The sequence below is a fragment of the Moschus berezovskii genome, chromosome 2 (genome assembly GCF_049115385.1).
Source record: "Moschus berezovskii isolate FMDL1 chromosome 2, NW_MosBer_1.0, whole genome shotgun sequence".
Taxonomy (NCBI): Eukaryota; Metazoa; Chordata; class Mammalia; order Artiodactyla; family Moschidae; genus Moschus; species Moschus berezovskii.
In genome coordinates, this window is record NC_142461.1 from 5,403,595 (window position 1) to 5,427,276 (window position 23,682).

The following is a 23,682-nucleotide window of genomic DNA, read 5'->3' on the forward strand; positions in this document are numbered from 1 at the left end:
AATGTGGATAATACCACCAGTATGTGTAATAGTACCTGGAGGCTTCTGTGGTTAAAAGGAAGTTGCGTCTCCCCAGCTACCATGTCGGGGAGAAGGTAAGCAGAGTGGGACTATTTTCTGCTTTGTCACTGCTCCTTTTTCCCTAGCACCTGGCACACAGTAGGTGCCAAATAAATATTTATTGGCTGATATAAATATTTGTGGAATGTGTCTGGAACCCCTGGAGAACCACCCACAGTGCTGAGCACACAGGTGGCTAATACTCTCTGGTGATAATACTGCCAGATCTCATTTTGGGCACTTGGCCCATGCCAGGCCTTATGCTAAGTACTTTACATTGATTAGCTCATTTAATCTGCCAAACACTCCCAAGCAGTAGGTACTATTATTGTTTTACAAGCAAGAAAATGCAAGTTTCACTCCGAGTGGTTCATGAGCTGGCCTGGGGTCCTAAAACTATGAAGCAGCCAAGCTGGGAATCAAGCCCAGGAACCCCGAGGTCTCGATCATCTTGAACAAAAACACTCCCCCCCACTTCCAGCGAAGTGAGCACTGAGCTGGGAGCCAGGAGGCTGAGTGCAGCTCTTCAGTAGCTGTGTGGCTTTGAGCAAGTCTCTTGGCCTCTCTGGGATTGTTTTCTTTTCCATGAAAATAGGAGCATTTTTTTTTACTCCTTTGTGTCGTTGGTGAAATCAAAGAAATTCAGGGAAGTGACCGCATCCCCCAGGTCAGCCCCTCCCCAGGATCATCAGCCATGGAGGACGGTGGGAAGATGTCCTGGAGAGGGTGGGGGTGCCCAGTACTGGCTCTGGAACAAAGCTCAGCAGCTGCCGACAACAGCTGGTAGGAGCTCTGGGCCTGGCCCAGCAGGGAGAGATGGACAGGCTGAGAGGTCACCTCTGGCCCTCCTCTGTCACCCTTCCCCGCTGACAGCTGCTGGGGCCTCGAGGCCAAGGAGGGGTGGGAGCCGGCTGGCTGGGGTCATTTCAGTTCTCCTGTGGCCAAAGGCTCGAATCCCAGGGTGCCTGGCTCCCACTGGCCCCACTGGCCAGGACCCAGGCCTGGCCGCCCCACCCCGTAGCCCTTTCCCCAGATGCCAGGGGAAGTTCTCGGCTGAGGGTGGAGGGGCTGGAGCAAAGGTCTGTGGGTTGAACAATTCTTGCCTGGAGCCAGGGCTGCCCCAGAGACCCTGATGGGACGGGAATGGGAGGGGCTGGCTAGGAAGGGGGGTCCAAGGAGAGGTCTCGTGGTTTTCTTGGCGATTGGCCGGGGTTGCAGGCCCTTCAGGGAGCCTTCTTGGAGCCTGTGAGCTCAGCCTTGCCCGGCCGCACCCCAGGCCCCTCTCGGCCCCCTCAGCTCCCCTCCCAGCTCAGTGCCAAGCCCTTCCAGTCCGCTGCAGCCCACGTGGCTCTTGTTCCTCTGAACTTCTGCACACCCATAATTACCACTGACCATATTTTCCGAAGCAAACAGGGAGCACATTTTAGCAAAGGATTCTTTGGCCACTTCTGGGAGTCAGAGGCAGCCTGGGAGATGTAGTTTGGATTTCAAATTCCAGGACATGTTCAGTGTTTCAGAAAGAGTAATTTTTTTGGCCCCACTGCATGTCAAGTAGGATCTTAGTTCCCCAGACATGGATTGAACCCACTCCTCCTGTGGTGGAAGCTCGGAGTCTCAACCACTAGACTGCCAGGGAAGTCCCTGGCAAGACTTTCTTTGTATCATTTGATTCATAAATCGAAGCTATCCTAGGAAACGTGTGCTGGCCACAGGCCACCTCACACCACTTGGAGATGACTGGAGACCCCCGGCCTGGCGACTTCCGACTTGTGCCGCCCTGAGCGAGTCACTCGGCCTCTCTGAGCTCCTGATGCCTCATCTGTAAACCAGGAATAAAAGGGGCCGCCTCACAAGCCTGCTGTGAGATCCACGGGACAAGCCTAGAGCGTGGCCCAGAGTCAGGCATGTGACCAGGGACTCAGTGTCACTGCTTGCCTTCTGCCCCTCCGTGCTCCCACCCATCCGAGATCTTACACACCGAGAACCCCAGAGAGAACAACTTCTGTTCTGCTCCCTCACAGGCAAGTAGGGCTCAAGGAAGAAGAAAGGAGAAAGAGAAGTTGCTCAGTCACGTCTGACGCTCTGCAACCCCATGGACTGTAGTGCGCCAGGCTCCTCTGTCTATGGGATTCTCTAGGCAAGAATACTGGGGTGGGTTGCCATCTCCTTCTCCAGGGCATCTTCTCGACCCGGGGATCGAACCCGGTCCACCGCACTGCAGGCAGACTCTTTCCCATCTGAGCCACCAGCGAAAGGCTCCAGGAAACCTACCTACAACAGGCTCCAGGGGAGCCCTGGGTCCTGGGCTGTCAGGGATCACCGAGCCCAACAGGCTTACTGATCAGAAGCGGAAACTGAGGCCCAGAGAGGGAAAGTAAGAACATCAAGGAGGTTCTGGAGAGGCTGGAGCTCACACCACCTGTGCCGGACCGCCACTGGGTGACGTCACCTCAGCAGCGGCATTACAAGGAGTAGCTGGACTCTACGTATGCAGAGTTCTGAGAGCGGTGCCGGGTAACTCAGAGAGGATGTGGCAGCTTGAACAAGAGAGGAAGAACTCTCCCTGCAAGTTGATGGCTGAGGCAGACTCAGGACCCAGGTGTCCTGGCTCCTAACATGGGGGTCCTTCATTACCCATGATGTCCCCTCCCAGAGGCTGGGGTCCAGGTCACACAGATGAGGATTCTGGGAAGGTGGTGACAGGCGAGGTCTTTGTAGTGGGCTGATCAAGGCCTGAGACCCCCATCTCAATCCCTGGGACTGAGAACTGGCCCCTCTGGCCCATCCCAAGCCCCAGGCAGACAGGCCCAGCAGAGGAAATGCAAGACAGGCTGGCAAGCCAGGGGGTACATGTCCTTGGCGGGGAGAATTCACCTCCCAGGGACTTGGGTTACTGGGTTACCGGAAATGATAAATCTCCCGCTGCCTGCCACCTCCGACCAGGAATGTCGGCTGCCTGGGGCGGGAGGAACATCCTGTCCACCAGCCCTCGGACGGCCAGAGACTGCCAGGACCTGGCCCACTCTGCTCCCAGCCCCACCCCTGGGGCCTCCACTTGGGCTCTGGGGCTCCCCAGACAAAGGGCACCTGTCATTCTGGGATAGTTTTAACTGACCAATCACAGGAGAAGAGAGGGCTAGACGGGGGACCCCCAAAACATTGAGAACCATCTCTAAACCTAATCCATTCAATCCTGTCAAACATGGATTCCGAGCCCCAAGCTTAGATGAAGGCGCCGATCTTGTTAACCCAACGTAGGAGGTGGCACAACGTGAGCTCTGGGTTAGGGTTAACCTGGTCAGAGGCCCGGCTCTGCCGCGTGCCAGCTCGGAGGCTTTGGGTAACGGACGGCAGCACTTCTCGCCCCTCATTGCTGATGGGGAAGTGACAAGGCCGTGGCGGGAACCCTGTGACTTTCTCAGAGCTCAGCTGCGACACTCAGCACAAGGAGGGCCTGGCACACAGCAAAGGCCCAACAAAGAGGGGCCATCAGGTGTCAGGAAGGAAGGAGAAGGGAAGATAACCAAAAACTGTCATGAGAGCAGGTACTATAAGCCAAGCATGTTCTCTGCCCTTACGGAGGAGCTGGATCATAAACCAGCACTCGTTAAACAGTGAAAGTACTGGAAGGGAAAATATAGCAGGGTGAGGGGGCCGGGGAGTGGCTGGGTGGAGGCTGCTGTTTTGCACAGGTCATCGGGGAAGGCGGCACGGATGTGTGAAGGGAGCTGGTGCCTGCGTGCATGGAAGAAGAGCTCTCTGAGCACAGGGAACAGCAGCTGCCAAGTCCCCTTCGAATGTTCTGGAAACATTCAGGAGGCCAGTTATCCAATCCTGATGATTGCCCTGAGAGTGAGGTATGATTGGCCCCATTCCCCAGAGGAGGAACAGGAGGCTCAGAGAGGCAGGCCAAGATCACAGGGGCAATAAGCGGCAGAACTAGAATTCCAAGCCTCCTTCTCAGCAAAGGGACCAGGGGTTACTGCCCTCACAGCTCCATGGGGAGGGACAGAGCAGGAGAAAAGAATGCACGCTGTTCAATCAAAGACCAGATCCCTCCAGACTGGTCGTGGATCTCAGAGAGGTTTCATCTCCTGCCGGGGGCCCCCCTGTCCGCAGCACTCATGGGCCAGCGATGCCTGTTTGTCCACCTCACAGCTGATAAGGGAGGGGCAAAAGAAGGGCAAGGGGGAGAGGACGATGCTGGGAGGTGACTGCGCTTTTCTGGGCACCTCTGATCCAAATCTCCTCCCCACAGGTGTGAATGCTGCGCACAGACCTGGACCGCCCAGAGAGGCCCTCCTCCAGAGTGTGCCCCCTGCCTAAGCCCGCCCAGCCTTGTCCCCACTCAGGCCCCAGGACCCAGCCCATGAAGAGCTCCCGGTGTCCCGGACCAGGCGGAGGCCCAGGATGGGCCTTGGTAACCGGGGGTGCCAAAGCAGGCCAGCCCTCGCGGGCACCAGGCCAGACCCTGAGGCCTGGCCAAGTGCAAACAGCATGCTTGGCGCCCAGATACAGGCGCGTTAGAGCAGGCAGGCTGCCCACTGCCCCCGTCACAACAAACTAGCATCTCCGCCCTGCTCGAGGGGCCCAGGCAGCCGGCACCTCCGCTGGGAGCTGGGGACTGCCAGGGGAGGCCTCCTCCCCCGACCGACCCCGGCAACGGGCAGTGGGAATCTCCGAGGTGGGACGCGGCGGGGCCAGAGGCCAGCAGCTCAACAGGGAGCTAAGCAGAGGGGAGTGGGTGGGAAATTGAGTGGGGAAGGGTGGGCTGGATGGAGCCAAGTCACGAACTTTCCAGCATGACATGCGAAGTCGGGCAAGGGAGAGTGAGACCTCCCCGGCGCCGAGGAGAAGGTGGAGATGGCAGCGTGGCAGGAGGCGCAATCCTGTCTGCCTCCATCAGGGGCCCCCGGGGTCTCCCAGGCCTCCACTGTCTGGGCCTTCCCAAGTGGCAACAGTGATTCCTTCCTGCCACGAGCCACCTGGTGGCTACTGAGTACCCGGAATGTACTGGTGTACGAGAAACTGCTGTCACTGAAAAACTTTGATTTGCTCTAATTAAGTCTTAAATTTAGGGCCACCTAAATTTGGCCACCTGATGAGAAGAACTGACTCATTGGAAAAGACCCTGATGCTGGGAAAGATTGAAGGGGGGAGGAGAAGGGGATGACAGAGGATGAGATGGTTGGATGGCATCACCGACTCGATGGACCTGAGTTTGAGTGAGCTCCGGGAGTGGGTGATCGATCAGGAAGCCTGGTGTGATGCAGTCCATGGGGTCACAAAGAGTCGGACACGACTGAGTGACTGAACTGAACTGAAATTTAGGGACTTCCCTGGTGGTCCAGTGGTTAAGAGTCTGCCTTGCAATGCAGGGGACGCAGGTTCGATCCCTAGTCAGGGAACTAAGGTCACACCTGCCGCGGAGCAGCTAGGCCCACACGCCACAACTAGAGAGACCATGTGCTGCAATGAGAGATCGCGCGTGACCCAATGGAGATCTCGTGCAGTGCAACTAAGATTCGACACAGCCAAATACATAAACATATTTTTAAAAATCTTAAATGTAAACAGTTACAAGTGGCTGGAGATCACCAAATCGGGCAGTAGAGATTTACAACATCACCAATCCTTAAACCAAGCCTAGAGGGAGGGTGGTTTTCATTTGACACAGGAGGAGGCTGAGGCTTGCCTAAAACCACAGAGCAAGTAAGCTGCACAGAAGAAATCAGAACCCAGGCCTGGCCCCTCCAGTGTGCTCCCACCCGGAGTCCATTGTCAACCCTGGCACAGACTTACGGAAATCATATGTGCGTGGGCGATAAGGCTGTCCAGTTAATCAAGACATCAATCTCTTGCTTTTGGCCCGAATTCTGTCAGCTACACCGGTTATCACACGCTGACCAGATGGGCCATTTATAAAAGTCTTTGATTTCTCGACATAAAGAAAAGGCAGAATGACGATGGAATAATCTCGGTTGTTGAGGAGCCAAGTCTTTGAGAATGCTGGGAATCTTCAGTGACATACAGCTGGGCTTGGCCTTCCCACTTCATCGCCCCAGACCCCACGCAGTCCCCAAGGCTCCTGAGACCTGGACGACACTCTCACACAGCACGTCTTCCTGCCTCTGAGCCTCTACGTATGCTGTTCCCTCCTCTCAGAATGCTGTTACTCTGTCTCCCAATCTAAGCTGCTCATCCATCTTTCAAGGCCCGGCCTAACTACCACCTCCACTCTGAAGTCTTCCTGGACCCCCACAAAGACATCTTTCTCCCCCACACATCGGTAGGACTTAATTTCTACCTCTTAGAGGGCTAGAGATTTGGGCTTAATTATAGCCACTTCAGTAAATGGTTCTACTCTCTTGTTAGAACCAAAGTTCTTTGGGGATAAACACCAGGTTGAGTTTTTTCCACCATATTTATATATGATAAACTATATATGTATATGTATATATATATATATATAACCCTTAGACACTTCCCAATACCAAGCAGAAGCTAGTGGATAATAAACAATATTTACTAAATTGAATAAGTGGCTTAGGCTTCCCTAGTGGCTCAGACGGTAAAGAATCTACCTGCCAATGCAGAAGACCCGGGTTCGATCCCTGGGTCAGGAAGATCCCCTGGAGATGGAAATGACTACCCACTTCAGTATTCTTGCCTGGGAAGTCCCACGGACAGAGGAGCCTGGGGGGCTACAGTCCATGGGGCCACAAAGTGTTGGACACGACTTAGCAACTAAACAGCAACAACAATATAGTGGTTTAGAAGTTTGGGGATTCAGTTTCTTACAGCTCTGCCCTAATCTGTGATCCTGACAGGCAAGTCCCTTCCTTGCTCTGGATCTCAGTTTGTACAACTGTAAAATGGGGGCAGCGATAGTGCTCACCTTTGGGAGAGTATTACACTTATTTGACAAATACCATGCGCCAGACACTTGACAAATATTTTCTTCTTAACAATCCATGATATAGGTAATACTATCAATATCACTCTCCCTATTTTATAGAGGAAACTGAAAGCGAAATTAAACAGATAACAGAGTGATGCAAGTCAGATGCTCAGCACAGCATGTGGTACATGGTAACTGCTAAATCATACTTCCTGGTGGTCCAGTGGTTAAGAATCTGCCTGCCAACCGCGGGTTCCATCCCTGGTCCGGGAAGATCCCACATGCCATGAAGCAACTAAACCCATGTGCCACAACTACCGAGCCATGCTCCACAATAAGAGAAGCCACGGCAATGAGAAGCCCGTGTACACAACTAGAGAGTGACTGCACTTGCCACAACTAGAGGATGACTGCACAGCAGTGAAGACCCAGCACAGCCAATGATAAGTTAACTAATTTAAAAAGAAAAGGAAACTTTAGCAATGCTCCCCCCCCCACCCCGTATAATGAAGACTCCAAAGAACTGGGAGAAATTTAAGATATTTTCCCAAGGCTGGGAAGTTGGTGATGGACAAACTCCAGGAGCTGGTGATGGACAGGGAGGTCTGGCGTGCTGCAGTCAATGGGGTCGCAAAGAGTTGGATACGACGGAGCGACGGAACTGAACTGAACTGGGTGCATAGATGTTCCTCCAAATATTTGCTGCTAGATTGACTCAGTCTCAAAAGTACCGGTAATAGAAGGGGTGACCCTAACCGAGCCCAGGGAAGCTCCTACTCTAACCCCCGGCTCCCCAATCTGCCAGGTGGTGGCCACAGACACAGCAGAGAACCCCTTCCTACTCTCACCTTCCTCCAAGGACGGGAAATGTAGAGTGACTCTGGAGAGATGACTCAGGGCCAGCAGAACTGACCCCATGGGTGAATGGGTTGAGTCTCAAAGGCAAGGGATACTCCTGACCTTCTACAGTCCTTCTAAGAGCTTGGACACCCCATTCCTCTCCCCAGGTCCAGTCCAGACCAAAAGAGGGGCAGGGGGAGGAGAATAGAAAGAGAATCCACACTGACAGAGTTTCTACGTTGGCCATCTCTCCCAGTTTCCACAGCTCTCAAATGATAACTCCTATATCATGGGGGTGGTTTTCAAGATAAAATGAAACAATGCATGTCAAGTGGAACTTTTTCCATCTTTAACATGCAGGGGACTCACCAGGGGATCTTGTTAGTGATCTCAGGTTCAGTAGACGTGGGCATGGCCAGAGACTCTGCATTCCCAACAAGCTCCCAGGTGAGGCCCAAGCCACCGGCACGTGGGCCACCTTCTGGGTTATGTGGACCACAAAGGGACTAGAACAGCACTTTGCACACAGGAGTCCTCGATGAAAGCTAGCTGTACTTTTTCTTCTAAGGATGTATTCCCTAGGGGATTGGGGCTGTTTTTTTCACCGTGGGGACGCTGAGGTCCAACAAGGTTGAGAGACTTGGCCAAGCACAGAAGACCTGGGCTCCAGGCAGAATCAGGATTCAAGATGCATCCTTCCCATGCATCACACCACCCCAAGCCCCCCCAACCCCCACCTCGGGGCCCGCGAGAGACCTAGGGTGACAACACACCAGCCCTGCCCCTCCGCCCCTTGACCGACCCCTGCTGGGCCAGCCAGGCCTCTGGACATAAGCCCAGGCTCCCCCCAGAGAGGCCTTGGGCCATCACTTCTACTTCCCTGGCGGAAGCCTCAGCAGCCTCCCCCTCCATCGCCTTATAAAGCGGCCCCGCGCTGCTCTTTTCCAAGCTGCAGTTTCATTTTATATGGAGTGAACCAACTGCATTCTCCCTGCAGCCGCGGCCTGACTGCTTCACACATTCCTTCTGGAGCAACATTACCTAATTTAACCATAGTCCCTGCTCTCTGGACGGCTCAAAATAGCAGCTGCCAGTGGGGGAAAATGCCCTAATGTTATCAAAATAAACAATTCTCCCTCCTCTCCGACTCTGGGCTGGCGCCAGCCTCGGGACCCAGCCCAGGGAGGAGGGAGGGCTGGGAGGACCAAGGTGGGCCTGGGGTAGACGGACGCCCCCTTCTCTGCATCCTTCCAGCCCGCTCACAGATGTTCCTCCGACACTCTCTCGTACGTGTTGTTGGGACACTCTCTCAGGCGTGTTCACGGGAGCTCCCCCTTCCTTTCCCTGGCCCAAAGCCTCCAAATGGTGTCCTGGTTAACCAAGACGGGGATTCAACTTTCACTTTTCCTAATAATAGAAACTACAGTCGGAAGGATTGCGATCATTCCCCAGGTACTCATGAGCTCAATACTTCCCACACCTTGGCTCGCTGACACCTGCAAAGTGGGGATTTCGTCTTCTCTCATTTCAGATGAGGAAATGGGTGCTCAGAAAGGTGCAGAGACGCCCCCTGGTCACAGAGCCCGGAGGTGGCAGAGGAGGGACTGGAACCCAGCCTCGCTGCCCCAGAGCCCTAACCACCTGCCACCCTCTAGCTGGACACCTCTGCAGGGTCAGTGCCCGGGAGAAGAGCGAAGGGGGTTTTAGGTGCTGGCCGGGGCCTACTCACATGGCTGATGCCAAACCCCGGGGGCCGGTTATACACTGGCTCACGTTCCACCCAGCCTGTGTGAGCCCTAAGTCTGTCCCTAGAACTCCAGGGGCAGAGGCTGCCTGTCGAGCTGGGATTCCGAGTCCCTACTGCTTGCTCCCTTCACCCCACGTGCCTCAGAGCAAGGCTGCCACCTTCATGCAGGGGACTCCCAAGGGTTGACATACCTCAGGTGCAGCCAGCGGTTAAGGAGCTGGGAGGGCGGGCCTTCCCCCACTGCCCCCCCGCACTCTTAACACACAGAGTAACCATTAACCAGGGCAGAGCGTCGCAGCCCGCCACGGCCAGAAGCTCCAGGCCCCTTCCCACCTGAGGAATTCCGGGGCCACTTTCCCAGCCACAGTACCGGGGTACTAAGGCTCCTGGTACAGGGCAGGGGTGACTGGGATGAGAAAGACCTAATCTGATGGCACTAGGGCAGGGGGCCCAGCAGGTGCCTGGGGGGCACTTAGGAGCATCTGGGGCCTCTTCACTCCCAGCCCCTCTTGTCCTGCTCCTCACCCCAAGTCACAAAGATCCATCAGTGGAAAGCATTGGACAAGAGGATGGACCTGGGGCTGGGGGCCCCTCAAAGGGCAGGAGAGGCTGAACAAAACCAAGCCCCAAGGTGTGCCCAGGACAAAGCGCCAGGGGCAGTCATGAAGGCAGAAGAAGAAAGCTCACAGAGCCCTAGTTCTTGCCGCGCAGCGGCTGCCTGTCCTCGCTGGAGACGACTCACATGAGGCCTGCCGCCGCTGCGAAGTCGCTCCAGTCGTGTCCGACTCTGTGCGACCCCAGAGACGGCAGCCCGCCAGGCTCCCCGTCCCTGGGACGTCTAGTCTTCACCAAAGCCCAGCTGATAGCCGAAGGCTAGAGAGGTTAAGTCAGCAGCCCAGGGCCACAGAGCAACAAGAAAGGAACCAGGACAGGACTCAGGGCTGTGCCTCCTGCTCACGACAGCGCCTCAAAGCATAACCTCCAGAGTCACTTTTTTGGACGGGGCAGGGGTGGGGTGGGGGTGCTCTTAGCACGGCATGTGGGATCTTAGTTCCCAGACCAAACTCAGGCCCCCTGCAGCGGAGGCTAGAAGTCTTAACCACTGGACCTCCAGGGAAGTTCTGGGGGCCATATAGGGCTTCCTGGTTCTATTCCTGAGTTGGGATGATCCCTTGGAGAAGGGATAGGCTACCCACTCCAGTATTCATGGGCTTCCCTTGGTGGCTCAGACGGTAAAGAATCCACCCGCAATGCAGGAGATCTGGGTTCAATCCCTGGGTTGGGAAGATTCCCCTGGAGGAGGATATGGCAACCCACAGTAGTATTCTTGACTGGACAGAGGAGCCTACAGTCCATGGGGTTGCAAAGAGTCAGACACGACTGAGCAACTAAGCACTCACAGCACAACAGGCCACATAAAGGAGACTCTGAGTCCTGCGCAGAAACCCCAGGGGTGAGAGAGCAGGTGGGGGTGGTAGGCAGGGTGTCCTCCATATCTGGAGGTGCCAAGTAAAGGTGGCCCCTGGGGCTTCCAGCACCAACCGGAGGCCTGTGTGAGGTGGGGGGCCTCCTGCAGTATTGCAGGGTTGGGGGTGGGACCTGCACTCCCCCTTCCCCAGGAGGTCACTCAGAGAATTCCCTTCGACTACTCAGGTGAAACCCAGGTGAGGCCCCTGGGTGAGGCCCGGCAGGCTGGACGCTTTGATCTTATCACACATTCCTGCCCCAGCCATCCCAGTCCTTGTCCCCTCCCCACCCCCTCCCACCCACCCGATGAGAAACCAGGCCGGCTTAACCCTTTCCTCCCACTGAGTGCTGTGCTTAGTCGTCCAGTCGTGTCCGACTCTTTGCCACCCCATGGACTGTGTAGTTCGCCAGGCTCCTCTGTGCATGGGGATTCTCCAGGCAAGAATACTGGAGTGGATTGCCATGCCCTCCTCCAGGGGATCTTCCCGACCCAGGGATCGAACCCAGGTCTCCTGCATTGCAGGCGGATTCTTTACCGTCTGAGCCACCAGGAAAGCCCTTTTCCTCTCACTGCTTCAAATCAAATCCAGGCTTGAGCTGATCTCTGCCTCCTTCTGGTTCCCCAGAAGAGTTGGGGGAGAGAAAAGAGGACGGAAAGTGGAAAGCAGGAGGTTCACCCTACTCCTCTCACTCAGCCCCCGCAGGACCGCAAAGCTGAACTCCAGTGGCAGCTTCCATCTCTCCTAAAGCAAAATAACCAGGCACTTCCCCGGTGGTTCAGGGCCATGCTCCTGGTGCAGGGGGCCTGGGTTCGATCCCTGGTCAGGAAACTAGATCCCACATGCTGCAAATAACGGTTTGTACACTGCGAGGAAAAGATCCTGTGCACTGTAACCAAGATCTGGCACAGCCAGATGAATAGACAAAAATAAATGAAACAATATAACCAGACTCAGTATAAACAAGCCTGGCTGTTCCCCACATCCAAGAGCTCAGCCGAGACTCATAGCAAAAGTGGCCTGCTCTCCTCCCTGCATTTTCTCCCCTGCCCTAGCCTGGAGGTGGGGGTGGGTGGGGGGTGTCTCCCCAAGACCCCTCTTCCCACAAGCTACCTGGAGGGAAACAGACAATAACTAGAATAACAAATGGGGACAGACACAAAGTCACAAAGACCCCCGAGGTCGCCTAGAGGTCGTGTGGCCCTAAACAGCTGCTCCTGAGCTCTTAGAAGACCCTGCCTCGAAAGCAGCCCTCTTTATTGGCTGACCCTCCCTTTATTGACTAATCTCCCTGATCAAACTAGAACCTCCTTCCAATCACGCTTGCTGTTCACACCTAACACAAGGCAGGGCATAGAGCTGGCACACGATAAATGTTTGCTGAATGAATGAATGAAAAGTCCCATGTTGCATCTGGGGAAGTCAGGCTCAGAGAAGTTACACGACTCACCCTGGATCACACTGACAGGGCCAGGAGTACAGGGATCCTGTGACTCCTAGTGGAGTGCTCACTGGCTAAACAGTCATTGACAGGGTCCCCGGATCTCAGCTCCGCCGCAGCTGAGCTGACGTGGGCTCACCCCTGCAGGAGGGACCCCAGGTCCACAGGGGAGAAGAAGAGAGGCATCAGGAAAGTCTAAGGGAGCAGGGAGGCTTCTCCATCTCCCAGCCCAGAGCCCGGCACGTGTGGGCAGGGAGTCAGTGAAGGGAGACACGAGATTGGTAAGATGGCAGCTTTACCACCAAGTCTTGAGGACGAGCTAACCGTTTTCTCCAAGAACTCAACTGCCCCTTCCTCTGAGTTGGCAAGTGGCCAAAAGCAAGAAAGGAGCCCATTTCATAGGTAGGAAGAGTGAGATCAAGGGAAGAGGGTCAGTAGTTGGCTGGTAACCAAGTAGAAGACCAGGCCTTGACCTCTTGCCTCCTGATCTAACCAGTCACAGGCAGTGGACTGGAAGGCATGTCACCTCAGCTATCTTGGTGACTTCCTCGCATTCTTTCCCAGCGTTAATGATTCCAACAGTAAGCCGGGGTCTTCCTGCTCACACGTTGGACAACAATGCGAACCCAGGGACGATGGGGACAACTTCTGGCCCCCTGCCCTGAATGCTTTCCTCCTCTACTGGCCAAATCCTCCTTGCTCTTAAAGCCCCACTTCCTCCAGAGTCTTTCCAGAGAACTCACGCCAAAATGATTTCTTCCTTGACAATCCGCTATTGTCTAGACTGGAGTTGTGCTGGGTAATTATGACTCGTGAGCCCTACCTCTCCAACAGGACCTGGAGCGGCTGGAGAGTAGGGACGATGCTACCCTCTTCCAGGAGGACCGACCGAGCTGGCTTCAATGCCCATCTTTCTCTGTGCCTGGCTGTGTGATCGTGGGCAAGTCACTGCTCTCCTCTGAGCTTTTTCTCATCTGGGAAATGGAGGCATAATCCCAGCTACGCAGGAAAGCTGATAACGCACACAGAACACTAGCGCGACGTCTGGCGCACAGTCGGTCTTCAGGCAATGAACGGGTGAATCAGTGAAGCATGGATGAATTCTTGATTCCTCTGCTGCGCAAAGATGGTCAGACGACAGTTTGGGATTTGTCTATAGATTCTGCTCCCAGCTGCATCCCGAGACGTGCGCACAGGGTTGGCTCAGAGCAGACCCCACTCAGCAAAAATCCACCGAACTCCAAACAGAGGGAAACCTACAGACCCCAAAAGGAGCTTGGGACCCAATCGGGAAGGATCCAGGTTCCAAAAGCTCTCAGTCCCCAGGAAAGTCAAACCCACCTCCTTGGGGAATGTTGTCACTAAACTGAGCTGGAGGCCCAGGGGCAAAAGGCACCCAAGTCTGAGAATGGGAAGGAGCTGGATAAGCCCACATGGCAGATATGCTGCTTGCTGTACCCTCTGCCAAGGCCGGTCTGGTCCTCCTCCTCCAGGGCAGCCAGCCCTCCCAGATCGTCCTCTCTCTCCCCAGAACAGGCCAGACCCACTCGGGAAGGGGCAACAAGTCTGGAGTCACACCACATGGGCTCTGTTCCCAGCTGGGCCATGTACTGAAGGAATGACTTGGGCCAGCCCTGCCCCCTCTTGGTGCCTCAACCTTCCCTTCTGCAAAATGGAGATAATAATGCTAACATCACTGCGAGGGGACTACCCTGGCAGTCCAGTGGGTAAGACTCCATACTCCCAATTTAGGAGGCCGCGGTTTGATCCCTGGTTGGGGAACTAGATCCTGCACGCTGCAAGTAAGACACAGCACAGCCAGATAAACTTTAGAAAAAGATTAAAAACTGCTGTGAGGATTGGATTATATAGGATAATGTCGGAGACAGCCCGGGCTTGGCTAAGAGAGGGTGGTGACTTTAATTAGAAGGTGCGCTGGCTGATGACCTGGGTGACTGAAGTCCCTGGGGAGGGCACCCTGGAAGTCCCAGGGCACAGAGACTGGTCTGTCTTCAGGAAATCACTGATCTCTGTTCCTCTGACCGAAGGGTTATAGGATGGCAAACGGCAGCAGGGGAAGAAGAGCTGTTAAGTGACAGAGGCCACTGGGGCTGTGATTTATGGGGCCAGAATTTGAGAGCATCCAGCCCAGCGAGGGATCCAAGAAGAGATATGATCCCAGTTCCCAACTATTTGAAAACTGGAAATGCCAAACAAGGAGATGGATGAGTCAACTGGGGTGGTGGAGCGGGGGCGGGAAGACAAGGCCGGCTCTTCGGGGGCGAGTTTGGGGAGGCGGGGGACAGAGAGGTAGGGGCAGGCACTCGGAGGTGGGCTGGGAAGGGGCCAGAGGCAGCTGGGAATTCCCAGCCCCACCCCAGGAGAGCATCTGCGGGGTCATATTAGGCTGCCTCTCAAGTGCCCCCCGGCCCCTGCCCAGCCCCAGCCTGTCTCCCCACCCCCACAGCCTGGAATGGGGAAAAGATGCCAATGGTAAAAAATGAAACACCTGGACGTGCCCCCCCGACCCCCTCCAGCATAGAAGGGGCAGGTCTCTACCCAGCAGCCCAAGGCTAAAGGCTCAGGGAGGCGGGGAGAGCTTTCCTTTAGTCCTACCATTTCCGAGAGGCCAGTGGAGCCAGATTTAAAGTTGTGCAACCCCAACCACCCTGGCAACGGATCTGCTACAGGATTCCCCAGGGCTCCCTGGGCAAGGTCCTACCCCCTCCGGTGGGTCTGGGTGGGGGTGGGGGTGGGGCGTGGGAGATGGAGCCCCCCCTCCACCATTCCCATTAAGATTCAGGAATATCCTTTCTGCACCCATGGGAGCCACTTGGCCCCACCTCCTGACGCTCAGAGCCCACCAACTGCACACATCTGTGAAGGGGACAAGGCGTCCACAGGCTCCAGCCTTTCCCAGGCCACTCCCTGGGGCGTGCCCCCACCCTTCTCCCCTCCAGGAAGGAGCAATCAGGGTGAACTCTGTCCTGCAGCTGGGGCCTCAGTGGGGGAAGAGGGGGCTGGTGACCGATGAGATGCAGCTACATCCGGGGCTCACAGACTGAGAACGACAGAGGGAGCAGGGTTGACCCCTTAGCCTGGTCATTCATTCAACAAGCCCAGAGCAGGCCCTGGGTCAGGAGATGGCAGTAGCTGTGATCAGGAGGGGGTGTGTCAGGCTGGGCACTGGCAACTCCGAGTCAAATAGCACTCCGGCTGTGCTCTCAGCAGGAACTGGGCTAATAAAACAGCCACCAACTGTCAAACACCCGCGCGTTCCAGGTAGGCATCCGTTTGGTCTCATGTGCACCTGGGAAACAGACACTGTGATCCTTATTTCTGACCTGAGGCTCAGAGAGATGAAGGAACCTGCCCAAGGTCACACAGCCAGGTGGGGGTGAGCCAAGACTCGAAGGCGGGACGCCCTGAGCCCACACATTTCCCTTGACCACGTCGCCCAGAGAAAGGGGCTCTGAGTCCAGCAAGGGCACAGACGAGGGAGGATGGCCAGGTGGGCACTCTGGCTTGTCCTACATGTTTTCAAGTCTCAGCTGAGAGCAGCAGCTGGGAAGAAGAGCCCTCCTGCATCCAGGGACCAGAAGCAGCCCCTTCCCAAGCCTAGCGAGGAGCTTAGGTCTTCTTGGCCTGCTGGCTTCTTCAAGGCCGTTCATTTACTCACTTGATAACTGTCCACCGACTATCGCCCCGCAGCCCAACACCAGCAAACTGCAGTGAGCAAAACAGTGCCTGCCCTCATGGCGCCTCCATTCCAGGTGGGGAAGACCGGGAAATCTAATTAAACTCGTAAATATACAAGCTCTGAACTTAGGCTGGGGGGTTCCCAAGGATCAGTGTCTGTAGCTTCCTTCAGCAAGAACCCCACTCCTGCCCCTACAGGCCAATGCAAAGGCTCCAACCGGGAGCGGGGGCAGGGAGATGCCCTAGCTGCGAGTCCAACACTGTCCCCACCCCCACGGTCCCCTCCATCTCCTGCTGGTCTCCGCCCTCCTCCCGAGCCTGCTCCTGCTGGAGTCCTCTCAGCTCGGTTAGTGGCAGCTCCATCTTTCCGATGCTCAAGCCAAAACTTACGGAGACATCCAAGGCCTCTCTTTCTGTTCCCCCCGCCCCAAGCCCAGTCCATCAGCAAATCCTGTCGATCCTATGTCAAAATACACTCAGGATTCAACCCCTTCTTCCCACCTCCCTGGTACAAGCTCCCATCGCCGAAAGGCATCATTGAAGGGCTGGGTCATGGCCTCCCTGCTTTTGACCTTGATGCCCACGCTGTCTTTACACAGCAGCCAGAGGGACGCCTCATCTCTCCCAGAAGCAGCTCCAGAGCCCTCCCGGTGGCCGACCTGCCCACCAACCATCACTCATGCTGCTTCAGCCACGTGCATGTGTGCACAGTCGATCAGTCCTGTCCGACTCTTTGCAACCCTATGGACTGTGGCCCTCCAGGCTCCTCTGTCCACGGGATTCTCCAGGCAAGAATACTGCAGTGGGTTGCCATGCCTGCCTCCAAGGAATCTTCCTGACCCAGGGATCGAACCTGTGTTTCCTGTCTCCTGAACTGGCAGGCGCCACCTGGGAAGCCCCTCAGTGTTTTGTGCAGACATGCCCAGCACACCTCCGGGCCTTTGTGATCACCACCCCCCTTTCCCTAGATACCTTCAGAATCACAGCCTCAGCTGCAGACCACTGTCTGTCCTCTCCCCTGCTGTATTTTCTCTGCCAAACACCTCGCCACCTGCCGCATAGTTACTGTCTGTCTCCCTGCACTCGCTACAACGCAAGTTACTCGAGGGGAGAGACCTGGACTCACTCTTTGCCGCAACCTCGGCAGGTGCAGGGTCAGGTACTTAGAAGATGCTCCATAGATATCTGTTCAGTGAATTTTGAGTCTGACACTTAGGGGTGTCAGGTTACAGAATACTGAATTGCATACGTCAGTGTCCATTCATTGATCAACATAGACTGCCAGACACCCCCGGAAATCCAGCGCCACAGAGAAACGGGGTGCCCTCCCCCGTGGCTCAGGGACAGGGCTCCAGAAGGTGGCCGGGAGCTGGTCCTCAGGACCTCTCATGATGTCACGGGTCCCCCCAGCCCGGGGTGATCTGGGGATCCCTGCAGCTCTGGCACAGGTGGGCATCAGGGAAAGGAGGGAGGCTGGGTTCTAGGGGCGGTTGCGACTCGAAGGCCCACACGGCCTGGCCTCAAAGAGCCGCCTTGTTCCCAGGACTTTCATGACGGTGCCCCTGGCTCGGCCACCCCTAGCAGCCACGAGCCACTCCCTGCTCAAGGCCGCTATTGACATGGACCTGACGCCACCAGGCTGGGCAGCGAAGCTGGCGGCTCCCCGCGAAGCGAGTTCCACACATTCTTCTGGGTTTCAGTCAGCCAGCTCTGGGCGCTAGCCCCAGCCAGGCCCTAGGAGCAGGAGGGGGCTGCAGGGGCCAAGACCAGGCTTTGGGCAACATTCCCACAGGGCCAGGACCCTCATCCCAACCTCCTGCTTCCTGGCGGGAGGGAGATGAAGGGAAGGCCAGGGCGGGCCCCGGGAGCAAAGGCAGTGGGCTCCATAGATCCCTGGGAGGCTGTTGGGGACGGGGACACGTTTGCCCCCTCCACCTCCAGCCTGAGCCCTCATGGCTGCGAGTGGGCTGGGGTCGGGGGCAACCGGCCAGCGCAGGCAATCAGTTCTTCCCTCCCCACAGTGGTCTGAGGGTCCAGAACCCACATGCTTGGCCTCCAAGTGGCTTCTGAATCATCGCTCCAGATCTTTCCACATCTTGGGCGGCCCCTCACCCTCCCTCCCCTCCCAAGGCCAGGCAGCCCTGAGGCCTCTGCAGGCCCCCCAGGGAACAGCCAGGGGAATCCAGTGAGAGCTCCACGCAGGGTGCTGAGCCATTCTCCCCCTCACTTTCCACACAGGGAAGGGCCCAGCCTGACCCACTCGAGGCCTTAAGGCCTCGGGCTTAATTCAACTGTAGGGTCTCAGGGACTACTGGTGGGGAAATTAATTAACAAACCTACGAATACACAGGTAAGCTCACAAATGACTGTCCTAGAGTGAAGTCTTTCTCAATCCCACCAGGACAGATGTCCCCAGGAGGCCCCGGGGACACTCCGGCACATCCATCCTGAGTGCCTCTATCCCCAAGCCAGACCCCGTTCTTCCTTGCCCGAGGAAGCCCCCACACCACCTGGGATCTGAGTCCTTTTATCAACATCAGCGATGACAGTTTTATCAAGCAAGGACGCAGGCAGGGCATGTGGTTTCAAAGCCTGGCTTGTGGGGCCACCGAGTAGAGTAGTGTGTCCGTGGCGGAGCAAGTTACACAATCTCTCTCTCTGCCTCAATCTTCTCTGTTTAGAAAATGGAGGCTGTACTAGTAGCTCCAGCTTAATTCATTCAACAGATGTATTTACTGTGTATTTACTACCGGCCAGGCGTTAAGGATACAGCAGCAGTGAACAAAAGCACAGAAGGCTCTGCTCCTTTGAAGATTAACCCGGGAGGAGCGGGGAAGGTAAACAGGTAAATAAATACACATCAGATGGTGACAAGCAGAAACAGAGCAGAGGAAGAGGGCAGGGTCATCAGGGACTGGAGAGATGCGAGGCACAGGGCCACAGAGATACCTGCAGGACAAGCATTCTAGGCAGAAGGAACAGCAGATGCAAAGGCCCTAAGGTGGGAGTGTGTCTGGCATGGTCCAGAAACAGAGACTGGTGCGGTTGGAGGGAGCGAGCCAGGGCAAAGCGGGCAGGAGGAGAGAGTCGAGCGGCAGTGGCGAGGGGTGCAGGTGGGGGCCAGATCTGTAGGGCTGTGGGGGCCAGATTAAGTCAGGAGCTGGGTTCTGATGTGAGCAATGTGGGGAGTGCAGGGAGGTCCTGACCGAGGGGACAGCGTGCGATGGTCTGTTGAGAAACTTCGTGCCTGGCGGATGGCAGCGGGTGTGGACAGATACGAGCAATATCCGTGTGATTTCGTCTGGCCTGGTAATAACCCCCAGACCACCTTCCCCACCGCCACAAACCCTAAACCCAGTCACCTCCTGCCACCTTCCTTCCATCTGTCTCCCAGGCCGGCCTCAGGCCCGCAGATCCCAACTTGCCTGCGCTCAGCGTGCAAACAGGCCCGGGCTGAGCCAGTCGGGGGCCAGGATGCCCCAGACACCAGGAGCTCAGCCTGGGACGTGTGAGGTAGGGGGGCGTCCATCTCTGCCTCCCACACCAGCCTCCGTCTCCCTCTGCAGACAGACGTGCTCTGGAAATCTCCAGGGCACACTCACAAGCCCCTCCTGGTGGCAGATCTGGAGCAAGTGGGGGAGGACAGGGCAGCCGGTTTTGTCAAGGGGAGGGTTGAGGTAACTTGGGCCCTGAGGGCGGGGGAGGCTCCTCCAACCCAGCAGAGGCAGGAAACAGGTATCTCAGAGACTTCCCTCCTGAGCGCTGGAAAACACCACAATCACCCTCAAGAATCCAGTCTCTTGGCACGGCTGGCCCCAAGAAAGGAAAGGCTAAGGCCCCGGGAGGAAGGAAGGGGGTCAGCAGGCCAAGGCAGGCCCTGAGTCACCGGGGCCTGGCCCCCTCCCCCAGCAAGACTCCCCTACTGCTCTGAACTGAAATTACTCCCATGCTTAATCACAGACCACTGCTTCCTCTGTCTCCTGCCCGCAGTGAGGTCCTGAGCTCCTTAAGGACCACCTCCCCCTCCCCCTGTGTCCTACCCTCACCCACTCACTATGGGCTTGCAGACAAGAGCTGAAAGGCGCCGGGAGAGATAAAGGGCAGGAGACAAGGAGAAGCCCAAGGCTGCCTAGAGAACAGGGCTAGGAACCTGCCGTTGCTTTAAACTTACAACAGACTTCTTGTCCCCATTTAACAGATATGGACACTGAGGCTCAGAGAGAACTTGTCCCAGATCACACAACTAGGAAGTGGCAGAGGTGAGATTCAAACTTGAGTCCATCATAAGACTCCAGAGGCCAAGCTCTTTGAAGTCCTTCGACCCCCAACCTTGGGTGGGACCGTGAAGATTTCTGTGTGGCTGCGGAGGAGCCTGTAATCTCACAGGATCAGAGAGCTGCCTGTTCACCGGTCTCAGTTCTGGGGACGTGCAGAGAGCGCCTGTTTTGCTCACCCATAAACTCCCAGTTTACGAGGCACTGGTGCACAGGAGGTGCTGAGCAAGAATCTCAGAATGAATGAACCCTGAGCTCCCGCTCCCTGTCACGGAATGTTTAAAGAAGATGTTCCAATGTTTAAATGCTTAAAGAAGACACGGTGAATGAACAAGTGAATGAGGACCGGCTGCAATCCGTGAATTTCTGTGGGAATCCCTGCCCCTCACAGCAAACAGCTCCTCCCCGCCCCCACCCCCGCCAGCCCCACTCCTGTCACAGCAGAACACCGCTGATCAGGGGGCAGAGTTAGGCAAGGGTCAGAAAAGGAACATTCCTTGTGCTAGGCTGGTGCCTACTTTTTTGGAAAAGTAAAGGTCAGTGTTGGGAGGTGCAACCTCAGGTCAGGACTGGGGAGCCACTGGATGGGCCCTGATGGATGTTTGGGGGTGAGAGGCTGAGACAGAAAATTAAGGAAGATGCCGGGATGGGGATAGGGGAGGAGAGGTGCTGGGGGTGGGGTGGGACTGGAGAGGTGAGGGGTCAGGTTTGGGGTGGGGGTTAATGAGTGACTCAGGAGGGCAGAGGTGAGAGGAAGCCAGCAAGGTGGGGACAGGGAGTCAGTCGCTGGATGAACATGGGCCAGCTTAGAAAAGTCCCTCTCTTGGCTCTGAGAACAGGGAACAGGCTTGGCTCAGGGACCACCTGAAAAAGGCTGGGTGGGCTCTATGGGTTCCCCACTCAGGCCCAGCTCCCCACATGTGTCCTCAACCACCTCGGCCACCAGCTCCCCGCCCAATGACCCCGCCCTGCCCTTCTCAGGGTCACTGGGTCCTGAGAGCCGCTCCAGGCCAAGTGTCCTCTCTCCCTCGGCCTGGGCCCATCCGAGTTCAGAACAGGGGAAGGGGCTATAGGAGCAGGCCTCCCCTGCACCTCAAAGATCTGGGAAGAAAGCTGGGGAGACAGATCCACTGACTGTCCACCACAAACTGGCCCAGCAACAAGCATTTCTGCACCTACTCCACCCAGTCCTGCACTCTGGGGCCCTGTATTGAGTTCCCCTTAGGCATGTGGGCTGATCTCAGAGAGGTTAGCAGCTTGCCCGGAGGTCTCACAGTTGTTGCTCAGTGAAGAGCAGAGATTGATTCAAATCCCTGAACTGTGGTACTCCTGGGCCTGTGGGTGTTCCACTGAAGACTCAGTTTTGTCCAGACTGGTTCTTTACTTGAGCCTGCCTGGTGACCAGCTCCCCAAGGGGACAGACGTCGTGGTAAGAGAAAAAAAAAGTTCCTGTGAGGATGGACAGTCCCCATCACCACTGAGTGCCCCTGTTCCAAGTTGGCACAGAAAGGTGTGTCCTCGCCCAGCCAAGTTCCCAACCTGCTCCAAGTTCCTCAGCCTGCCCACCTCCCCGGCAGCCCCCCCCACCCCCCCGCCCAGGAATAGCAAGGCCGGGCCATGCCTAGAGCGACTCCGAGACTCGGCAACGTGGCCGGGCGACCCACTGGACTCCCACGAAGGTCGGTCCCGCCCCCGGACCCTTGCCGGGTGCCTAGGGTGGCCCTTCGGGAGAGCGCCACGGAGGAGGGTGGCGGTGGTCTGTGCCAGCCCGGGGTCCCGGGCGGGCGCCGCCGTCCTGGGCCAGAGTCCCTAGCCGCGCAGCCTCGGCGCCCCCGCCAAGTTGGCGGGCGCGGCAAGCCGGGCCCGGGGCGCCTCCCGCCTCTCCGCCCCGCACACTCACCGCGAGCAGCAGCCCGTGCAGCAGCAGCAGCGCCAGCAGCAGCGCGCCCGCCGCCCGCCGCCCCATGGCCCGGCCCGCTCCACTAGCTCGATCACTCGTTCGGCGCCCGCCCGCAGCCGCCTGCTCGCCAGCCTGCCGAGACTCCGGGACAGCGCGGCCAGCTCCAGCCTCCCCGACCCCTCCCGCGGCAGCCCCGCCCCTGCGGCCGCCCCGCCCCGCCCCCGGGGCTAGGCCACGCCCCCTGAACGAAGCTCCGCCCTCGGGGCCAGGGCCCTCGCCCCGGACCAGGCCCCGCCCCCGAGACGAGGCCCCGCCCCGGAGGCCCCGCCCCGGGACGAGGCCCCGCCCCTGACCGCCCCCGGGTTCAGGGCTCCTCTCTCCCCTGCCCGCCGCGCAGCCAAACCCGGCCTTTGTCTGGGCCCCCAGGCCCCCCCCACTACTCGGCGCGGGCTGCAGCCTAGCCCGGCTCCCCGCCAAACCCGGCCTGGAGTCAGGGATCGGACCGGGGCCGGCGCCCTGCGCGCGGGATCGCCCTCCCTCCACGCGCACACCTCTCGCGCACGCCCCCACCGACCCTGGGACCCCCACATCCATCTGCTCTCATGGTCTTTCGTACTCCGCAGATGTGACTCTCCAGGACCTCTCCAGGACCTTCCAGAAAGGCACGCGCTCACCCCAGTGCCCTTCCTACACGGGTCACACACGCTCGAGCTAACGTGGCCTCCCGAGGTCACCTGCACACTCACAGCTTCACACACTAACGCGCTCGTCCGTGAACGCTTGCTCACGCTCACCTGCGTCACCCAACTTTCAGGCACTAACAGTCCTCACCGACTCAAAAGACCCTCTTCTCCCCTGGAAAGCCGCACCTCTCCAGGTGATGCACTGGACACAAGTCACACTCAGTCGCTCGCGTTCACAGTCACATTTTCACACACGCACACGCGTGAATCCCAGTATAGGAAGATAGATGCCGTCTTCACGCTCAGGGTCCCCTCAAGGTCTTACAGTTCACCTACAGACCAACATTTCTCACATGCTCAGTTCAGTTCAGTCACTCAGTCGTGTCCGACTCTTTGCGACCCCATGGACTGCAGCACGCCAGGCCTCCCTGTTCATCACCAACTCCCGGAGCTTGCTCAAACTCATGTCCATCGAGTCGGCGATGCCATCCAGCCATCTCACCCTCTGTCGTCCCTGTCTCCTCCCGCCTTCAGTCTTGCCCAGCATCGGGGTCTTTCCAGTGAGTCAGTTCTGCGCATCAGGTGCACAGCACCGGCATTTTTTACACTTTCTCACACACTAGCCACAGTGCCTTACACAGGACTCTATATGAAACTGAGTTTCCCCTGAC

At 57.0% G+C, this 23,682-nt stretch overlaps 1 protein-coding gene across 8 annotated transcripts in view; it reads right to left on the reverse strand.

Annotated features, from left to right (window-relative positions):
- The window catches only part of HSPG2 (heparan sulfate proteoglycan 2), a 108,811-nt gene extending 86,319 nt beyond the window's left edge, over positions 1–22,492 (reverse strand). For 5 of the 8 annotated variants that reach the window (XM_088843390.1, XM_088843392.1, XM_088843386.1 and 2 more), the window contains exon 1: positions 22,329–22,491. In XM_088843390.1, the coding sequence (XP_088699516.1) occupies positions 22,329–22,394 (66 nt within the window). In that variant the 5' untranslated portion in view covers positions 22,395–22,491. Of the gene's footprint in view, positions 1–22,328 lie in introns of all 8 variants that reach the window. The other 3 variants (XM_088843383.1, XM_088843384.1, XM_088843382.1) reach the window with 1 other exon arrangement.
- Between the last annotated feature and the right edge of the window lie 1,190 nt (positions 22,493–23,682).